This window comes from Pristiophorus japonicus, chromosome 18 (assembly GCF_044704955.1).
Source record: "Pristiophorus japonicus isolate sPriJap1 chromosome 18, sPriJap1.hap1, whole genome shotgun sequence".
In the NCBI taxonomy this organism is placed as follows: Eukaryota; Metazoa; Chordata; class Chondrichthyes; family Pristiophoridae; genus Pristiophorus; species Pristiophorus japonicus.
Window position 1 is genome coordinate 33,526,450 of NC_091994.1, and position 8,941 is coordinate 33,535,390.

At 43.8% G+C, this 8,941-nt stretch overlaps 1 protein-coding gene across 1 annotated transcript; it reads right to left on the bottom strand.

Moving 5' to 3' along the window:
- Positions 1 to 3,086: 3,086 nt before the first annotated feature.
- Positions 3,087 to 8,512, bottom strand: admp (anti-dorsalizing morphogenic protein). The gene is made up of 5 exons (XM_070860843.1): positions 8,233 to 8,512; positions 7,985 to 8,130; positions 6,288 to 6,410; positions 4,831 to 5,026; positions 3,087 to 3,490 (listed from the first exon to the last, which is right to left on the bottom strand). The coding sequence occupies exons 1-5, from the start codon at positions 8,510 to 8,512 to the stop codon at positions 3,087 to 3,089; spliced, it is 1,149 nt and encodes a 382-aa protein (XP_070716944.1).
- Between the last annotated feature and the right edge of the window lie 429 nt (positions 8,513 to 8,941).

The window sequence follows — 8,941 nt, forward strand, 5'->3', positions numbered from 1 at the left end:
CTTCTGTCACTTTTGTTTTCAATATTACGTTTAACCACAGGACCTTTTCAATCATGCTGTGGGTGGGGTATACATGTGTGCATGCCTATTAGGCAGGATCAGTAGTTTATACAAAATAGACGATCTCTCTTGCAATATAACTCGCTAGCACAACAAGCCCATGATGTATATCATCTTAGTGGGTGTAATGATACCACATTACTGTAGGCTTGTGCAAGGCTTCAGGGCACTGCAATATAAAAATCACTGGCTTTTGCTGCTATTAGACATACAGCTAGAGCTGATCTGAAATCTGCACTGCTAAGTTTCTGTTCTTCTCGTGTTTAACTACCTGAACCCTCTGTTAATTCCAACCTAAAACCTACTCCCAGGGACCCACTATTCTATCTCGTTCATATTAGTTTCTAATTCACTTCCAGATTGTCTTTCTATGTAATGTAGGAGGATTGGTATGTATTGAATAATGTTTGCGATGTCTGACCTTTACACCTACTAAATAATTAATTGGTTATTTATGCTTCTTGAAGTCATCTTTGTGCCACACAAGTACCAGTACCAGGCATCAGTCACTACAACAGCCACACTATTTCCTGCTCTCTTGAACCTATTTTTCTTGAACCAAAATCACTTTCACCCCTCCTCCTTCCAAGGTTTTCCTGCTTGTCAGCCTGGTCACTAGCAAGGGACGTCACTCTCTGATACACATGGCAAATAATGCACTTGTGGCATTCAGTTTGGTGTCTGCTTGCAGGGGCCTTGGGCAGTAATGCATCTCTCTGCTATTGGGTACACAAGGGATGTTGTGCAGTGCCACCAGGTACTGCAGTATGGACTTGGTGGGGAAGATTTTCTTTCTAATTAAACTTGTGTAACACTTATCCTGTTGACATACATGCAAGTGATTATCCCCTTTGTGTAATCCCACATAACCTAACTTTTCTAATTTAATGTGACCTGTGCATCATATGTTTTGCTTCTCCCCGCACCCCCCCCCCCCTCCAAATATAGGGAAAACAAAAAGCCTCCAATAAATCACAATGAAATTGTTCAGCTGCAATTAAAGCTGATTGCAATGCCTGTGAATGCCAACAGCCAGTGAGAGTCTCTGGTTTTGAAGGATAGTGATTAAGGACTACTTGGGCTTTCTCTTTTGACTAAGCTCCATTTTTACTGAGCTTTCTGATTTTTGACTGGGTACTGCTCTTTTCCCACCCTTTTATTTATTTTTTTTAATCAGAGCTGTTTCAATTGTCTCTCTGCCTGGTTGAATCTATAAGACCATGTTTTGATTGTGCTGCGTGATTGTATTGTGATGCCTGGCAGCACGATGACACATTCTTTCAGGCTGGGTGTCTGATTGGAGTTGAAGGTCTTTGTTTGTTTTTCTTTGCCTCTTGACTCAAGGCTGTGGGTTCAAGCTCCACTGACTTGAGCACATAATCTAGACATAATGTTTCAGAGCAATATTGCAACATCTAAAAAAAAATTTTAATAGGTTGATCAGAAAGGTAAAGAAAGATTTGGGGGAGGAGGGGGAAGAGAATGGCTGCAGGTGCAAATCATAACGGTAAGAAGTGCCTTTGGTACTTCCAGTGAGCGGTTAGTCAGAGAGGAGCTGACAACCTTAAAAATGCAAATAGGCTCAAAACGGGACAAGCACAAGGAAGTAAACATTCTGAATGATTGATGTTTAAAAAGCCTTTATTATATAAAAAAAGACTCCAGGGATAGATAGTAATTATCCCAGCATAATAAAGGGAGCAGATCTATGCAGCATTGATAATCATTGAGGGAGTTGCTGGAAAATAGGGAGGAACCAATAGATTAGAAACCGGCTAACACGGTATCCATATTTAAAAGGCAAGTTCTTTCGCCATCCATTTGAGGCAGCCAGAAGGCCCCAAAGCCAATTATTGCTGTTGCTACAGGCTTTTCTCCTGCTTCCAAGCATAAGGCCTTGCCAAGAGGTGGTCATGTGCGGGCGATTGGTAGGTCCTGGGTATCGACCTGAATTCAGAAATATAGGTGGGTTCATGGCAAATCGGATGGAGCTCACTTTGCCTTATTTGTGCCCAAGTTTTTGGGTTGGGTGAGGGGGAAATCGGCTCTAAATTGTATGATAGTATATGTAAAGGTGGGTGAGGAAGAATCTGGCCATTTATAATTGGGGGAGGGGACAAATGAGATTAAATGTTTAGGAGACAGACAGTGAGACTAACAGGAGTTGGCAGCACAATGATGTGCATTTGAGGGAAACTAACAGTAAAGAGATTTTGAAAATAACAAAAACTGAAGGAAAGAGTGAGAATAGCAGAGATGAGAGAAAATAAATGTGACTAGGAGAGCAACAGTCTTGAGTGCAAAGACTGAATTGCAGTTAGTGGTAGTGAATGAGAATAACGGGGACAAAAACAATGGACTTGGAGAGGGGGGAAAAAAAAGAACAAAGCAAGAATAACAGGAGAGAATAGGATTGAGAAGTGGAAGGATTGAGAGTCAGTGAGAAAAGTGACCATGTGAGACAATAACTGAAGGAGGGTGAGAATGGAAGAATAAGATTGAGACTAACTGAGGGAGAGTGACAGAAAATCGTGGAAAGATGGGTTGGGGAATAACTGAGGGGAGAATGCCTGTGTGAAAGAGATCATTCTTGTGTTGTTTCATGCTTTGTTCTTTAGCAGTTTACAAATGCGTTGAAATCACCCAAGTTTACAGTGCTGTATTCTGTATAATCCATTTACATTTATTTGATAAACATTTAATTAGATATTATGAACTCTGGCAATAGTTTTCATGGATCCTGTATATATTAATACATCTATATATAAAATTATATACACATATGCATATTCTACAACTGACTGTCTGCTTATGGAGTCATTGCACCTTGCTTTCTGGAGAGGCTGTTAAAGTCAATTTCTTGGATATGTAGCTTACTTTCATGATTATGCTTTGAAAGAGCTTCCTGGACCAAGTTCCAGGTCTCTTGAAGATATCTGTTTCTCCCCTCAAGAGCCAGTCATTGTGCATGGTTATGGTTTCCTGGCTGGTGCAATTGGGTGATGATCGAAGGGGTCAGTGATGGTTTAATGGCACCCACAACTGCCAGCAACCATGTCGTCATATTGTTTCAGGACCACATTCTCATCGTCATCAAAATAAAGAAGATTGATGGAGAAGAGCTTGTCTGGGACGCAGCATGGAGATGCCACGCCTTTAGTTAGCTTAAGAGCATTGATGATGGACTGGACAGTGGCGTGGTTGGTGGGTCTCATGTTTTGGCCCAGTGGGAAGACACATGATCCTTTACAATGGTAGGCATTGTAACCCCGAGGGGAGATAATCCAACCAGACCAGCCAATCTCTTCAAAGTCTACATATAGAGGATACCTCTGACATGCAAGGAAATCCAAGGACCTAGTGCTCCGGCTCTGGCTTACTTTGTTCTGGAGCGTCGTATCATGGAGAAATGGAGTCTCTGTGGCAACATCTGAAAGTGGAATATAATTAATAACTGAAATCATCTAAAATGTAGTACAGGTGTCCAATATTTAAACAAAAATGTTCTTGTCCTTTTCTGAAGACATTTGTTGGTTTCACAGGCACCAGCACCTTCTGCTATCTTATCCAACTAGCCTTTCTTGTGGCAGTCTGCAGAGTGTCAGCAAGGATTCCATTTTCTCATCCCTACATTTGTTTGAAATCAGTTTTTTAAAGTTGGATTACCTTGTAAAAAGCCTTTTAAATTTGTTTGCTTGGTGCCTTTAAAGAAGCACCAGCCTCTGTGCAGTGAGCTATAATAGCTTTGACTTTTTCAGCTGTACTGAATTTTCCACTCGAGGTGGGCTGCCTATGGTGGTTGCTAATATTTTGGAGAACACCATTAGTTTGCCAAGAAGATACACTGGCTCTTGGTATAACACCAGCAGTAAATCTGCCGATGAGGTAAATCCAGGCCACTGTGATTTATGAATTGGCAAAAAAAACTCTCCTCTGCCACTATCCTGCTAATGACCATCAACCAGCTTCCTCTCTTTCTGGCTCTAATAACTCCCAGTCAACACCCTATATTAATGACTGTTGCTGCTGATGTTACTCCTGTTTCTGCATTGCTAAGCTCAGTAAATCTTTGAAGTGAGAAAGATTGATCCCTGATGATGTCATTACCATTCTGGGTGCAGTTCCACAGACTGCACCAGCTCCCTAGTACTTCACTCAACTGGCCTCAAGTGTGAGCCTATATAATGAGCATTCATTGCCTATTCACAGCTAAATCCTGACATTAATCAATACCCTCTCACATGCACATTTAGTCATTGGTGAGACGCAGAAATAATTTAGAAGTTTAAAAAGGCAATAGATACTTACATGGGAGGTAAGGATATTAAGTGATTTGTAAGGAGAGGAATTGTGATTTTAAAAAGATTAAACAGCTACCACATGTGGTGGAGACTGAACGAGCCAGCCTATCCTTATAATAGCAGTCAGGAGTGGGTACACTGGCTGATTTTTCACTCATCGCAGCCTGGTAGCACTGAGGTAAATTTTTGTGCCTGTAATTCTATCCAAGCTAACACTAAAGTATGAATTGAATCTACACCCTGCAGGATTGAGCAGCACACAGGACAGTGCATGAACCCTTTTAGCCATCAGGAATTGAAAGTTAATAATTATGTACAGGGTAACTGAATAGAAATACAGTTCTGACTCTCCACAGGGACCTGACTGAGATTAAACCAACTTGTACAGGCACTTGTCCAATGAGTGCAATTTTAAATGCGGTGCAGCAGTGAGGTGGATCCTATGCTTTTGTGCCAATGAAGACTTTACCTGTTAAGGAACTGGAGGTCGTAATCCGTCTCCTCTCGTCATCTGTGAAGAGGACCAGCATTGGCTGTTTGCTGCTGTGATGGTCTCTGGCTGTGGCGAAGCGGACAATTTGATTGTTGAGCTGCAGGCCAGCCAAAGTTCGCACAATGACTAGCAAGCCCTTGTTACTCTCTTTATTCTGTGTCCAGACATATACCTGCACAAATGAATAAATCTTTCATCAGTCAAGTATAGCAAGTGTTTCATGCAGAGTAAGACTCCCTCTGTTCTGCCTGAATAGTGTGCCTTATCCCCAACCTCCTATTGCACTAATGACATTTCCATTTTCCATACATTTGAGAGGCTATTCAGCCCATCTGCACTGCATAATAAAGAAAACCAGCACGTTGGGTCTTTTGAAAGACTAAGGTTTTCATTTCCACTTCCTTACCTGGAAGCTCATTCAATGTTTGTGTGAAGAAGTTCTTCTCAACATCTATCCTACATTTTCCTACATGCGCCCAAGATCTCTTTCCAGTTTACCTTTATCTAATCCTGCACCATTTTTTGTATACGTGTGAAATTTATTTTCAATCCACCCTCATAGCCTTTGAGTGAGACAACCAATTTGGTACCAAATCATAAGCAGATTTCTGCTATGGAGCCATGCCTGTTAATCACATGTGCTAATCCACTGTGGCTTTCAGTCTGCTTAGCCTGGCTCTTTTCATACAGCGTTCAGTGGTTTAAGGCCGATATCCTCACATGGACATAGAAATCTGTTGATGCCGCGGCCGTTATACAGGTGTGCAATATGGTGGTCAGCGTGCATGCGCTCGCACATTCCACCCCAGCATATTGGTAGAGACTGGAGTATTGGTGCAGTTACTCCCGCAGTTATAACACGGGTCTGTGCAGTTACTCCCGCAGTTATAACAAGGGTCTGTGCAGTTACTCCCGCAGTTATAACAAGGGTCTGTGCAGTTACTCCCGCAGTTATAACAAGGGTCTGTGCAGTTATTCCCGCAGTTATAACGGGTCTGTGCAGTTATTCCCGCAGTTATAACGGGTCTGTATAGTTACTCCCACAGGTATAACAAGTCTGTATACTTACTCCCACAGGTATAACAGGTCTGTATAGTTACTCCCACAGGTATACCAAGAGCCTGTTCAGTTACTGCTGCAGGAATAGCAAAGGTTGGTGTGCTCTGAAAGACCCTTGTTAAACCTGCAAAGAGCTGACATAGGCACATAGTACCAAATGGCCTCCTTCTGTACTGTATCATTCTTTGAATGTGGTTACTCCAAATGATGTAGCAGTGCTTTGTGTGGATGCCACCAAAGATAATGTTACCACAGAGACCAGCATAGTTACTTATGCAATGTACTAAAGGGGAGTGTGATTACTCATGCAGGTATGACAGGGATCAGAATAGTTATTCCTGTAGGTATTGTTGAATAATTGCAATATTACTTACAGCCTGAGTGATTGTGAAGACCTCCCATGTGCTGTCATGGACCGCAAGTACTCTGGATGACAGCAGTCGTTTCCCGTCTGCTGTAGACGTGTTATTATTGTCCAATATCTGGTACACACTGACCTAAAACAGAGTATACAGCTCAGACAAGTTTGTAATAAGAAATTATATTGTAAACAAAGCCAGGAAACAATCAAAGTGGAATGAGTGCACTGCCTCCTGGCTCCTCCTTTAGTGATTTCCCCAGACCTGAATGCAAAAAAGCTGTTTGGCTCACTTCCCACTGCGGCTCAGCAATGACTTCTCTCGCACCTAGCCCCATTATACCTGCAGGAGCTACCAGCCCAAACCACTATGCACCAATTGATGAACATTGCACACTCACAAGGATTCATACTCACTGAGACTGAACTAAGAGAGATTCTTCAAAACTTGGTTCTTGTTTCCAGCCTCTTACACAGCATGAGGTGGAATTTCATGTAGGGGTGTAATCGGGAGGTTACACCTGGTATTACACCTATTCGGGCGTTCATTTTGCCGATGTCTATTTACACCCAAATTTCCTGCCGATCTCATTGGTATACAGCGGAATGTAAAAATGACGGAAATCAGCTTAAGCAATCGGGATTCAATGAAAGCACCAAATTTATATCATACATTCCTTTAACTATTACAATTAAAGTTTCAAACCATCTATCACTCATGCACATTAGGCACAGCATATTTAAGAAGGTATACATGACACTTTGGGGGTAATTTTGACTTTGTGCGATAGTGTGAAATGGGTAATAGCCTGTTTTACATCTCTCTGGATTTCTATTGGAAATAATAATCGAGAAAGATGTGAAACAGCCTGCCCATTCCTGTTCACTTGTCTTACACTATCGCAGAAAGTCAAAATTACCCCATTATGATACCATAAAAATACATTGAAAGAACCAGAAAATGCAGTGCAGGTCTTATAATATACAGCGCCAGTCAGTCTCAGTAACTACATTGCAGGTCTCAGTGTGGATAAATAAAACAAAATCACAAAACACCAGAAAACTGACTCTTTCCTGCTGCACCCTAAGTCTGGGCTTAATTTTGAACCAGTATAATTGCAGGAAATTTGTGTGCATCGGCTCTCGGAAAAATGGGCCGAGATGCTTTTGAGCGGAGGGATCGATAGATGGGCATAAAAGATTGAGGACATTCGGCTGTAGCGTAATTACATAAGAAATAGGAGCCAGTGTAGGCCATTCAAGTTGAGTTACGTGTGTAACGCTATCGCTCGGGTTTCCTCGGTCTCTTACGCCGGATATTTGCTTTATGTCCAGATTACACATATTCTCTGGGTGTAAATACACAGGACATTCCACTCATATTAAGAGGACATGTGTAAAACCACACAACCAAAGAAATGCTCCTTCTCAATTTATTTCTTGGTTTTCTCAATTTGAGTTTTCTCTCTGAATTTCTTTCTGTCTCTCTCACTTCCTTGAGTTTCTGTCTGTTTTACTCTGAACTTCTTTCTGCCTGTCACTCACTCACTTTCTTATCCTTTCTGTTTCTCTCTGAATGCCTTTAAGTCTCTGTTTCTGTATCGAGTTTATCTCTCTCACTCCCCTGTGTCAGTGAAGAGTTGAGGTAGCTGTTACACTCCGGGTTGGCTGCATTACTGGGTGAAGGGATGCACTGGTTCCCGGCTCTCTTACCTGGCAGAAGTGGTGCCTGTGATACAGGCTGTCCTGGGAGGGTCGGCCTCGCAGTTTGAAGAGGTGCAGCTCGGCGCTCAGAATCGTCTCGCTCCTGGCCACACTCGACAGGTTGAAGAAGAAGAACTGGAACTGCTGACTTCGGGCTGGTGGGAGGGGGGGAAAGACAAAAGATGCAAAGGTGAGTGGGGCTGAGCGAGGGGAAAGCTTGCCAGAGACAAAACACTACACAGGACAGGCTCTCTCACTTCTATCCAGGAAGCTGCGCACTGTGTTACCCGCCAGCAGGCCGGGGTCTTTGGTCAATCCACCCACGTCTGCCACCGTGTTGTAGAGGTCCAGCATGTACTGAGGGGGCTGGCGGACTGTGTGGGGGGACTGCGGGGCGTCTTCCATCCCGAACACCTCCAGCAGCCGCTTGAGTGCCTGGGAGCGGACCTGCTGGCTGTGGCCGGACAGGCGGGCGGTGCAATTCGGCCCCAGGGACACGAGCAGGAGCAGCAGCGAGGCACCGACAGCGGGGCACATGGCTCTCACTCACAAGGCGGGGCTGGGACAGTGGGATCGCGGCCTCGGAGGGAGCCGCAATATATTCCTCTGTGCGGCCCATCGGAGCGGACTATGCTAGCGGCCAATTAGTGGGTGTGAGGGGCTCGCACCCTCCTGCTAACGAGGTGTGACCCCAAACTCAGCAAGGGCCGCGCTCCTCAATCTCTAATACACAAGCATCGACTGATCCCCGGCCCCTCGCAGAGACCCCCCCACCGCTTCCCTCCCTCCCGATTGTCCTCGCACAGTCGGGGCCGCTTGCTGAGTCCTTGGCTGAATAATTTCCACTAATGGAACCATTAGCTGTACAAACAGAGGGAGCTGGCATCCCCGAGAGGCACTGGGTCAGAGAAATAGAAAGGTTGGGTCAGAGAAAAGGGGAGCCTAGGTTACAGAGATAAAATGCTC

Bases quoted from the DNA above. Each gene is read 5' to 3' on its own strand.
- admp (XM_070860843.1), bottom strand. From the start codon at position 8,512: ATGTGCCCCGCTGTCGGTGCCTCGCTGCTGCTCCTGCTCGTGTCCCTG. The intron at 8,131-8,232 runs GTGAGAGAGCCT...CCCTCCCACCAG, and splicing joins GCGCAGCTTCCTGGATAGAA to CCCGAAGTCAGCAGTTCCAG. The intron at 5,027-6,287 runs GTAAGTAATATT...TCATTTGTGCAG, and splicing joins TCTTCACAATCACTCAGGCT to GTATATGTCTGGACACAGAA.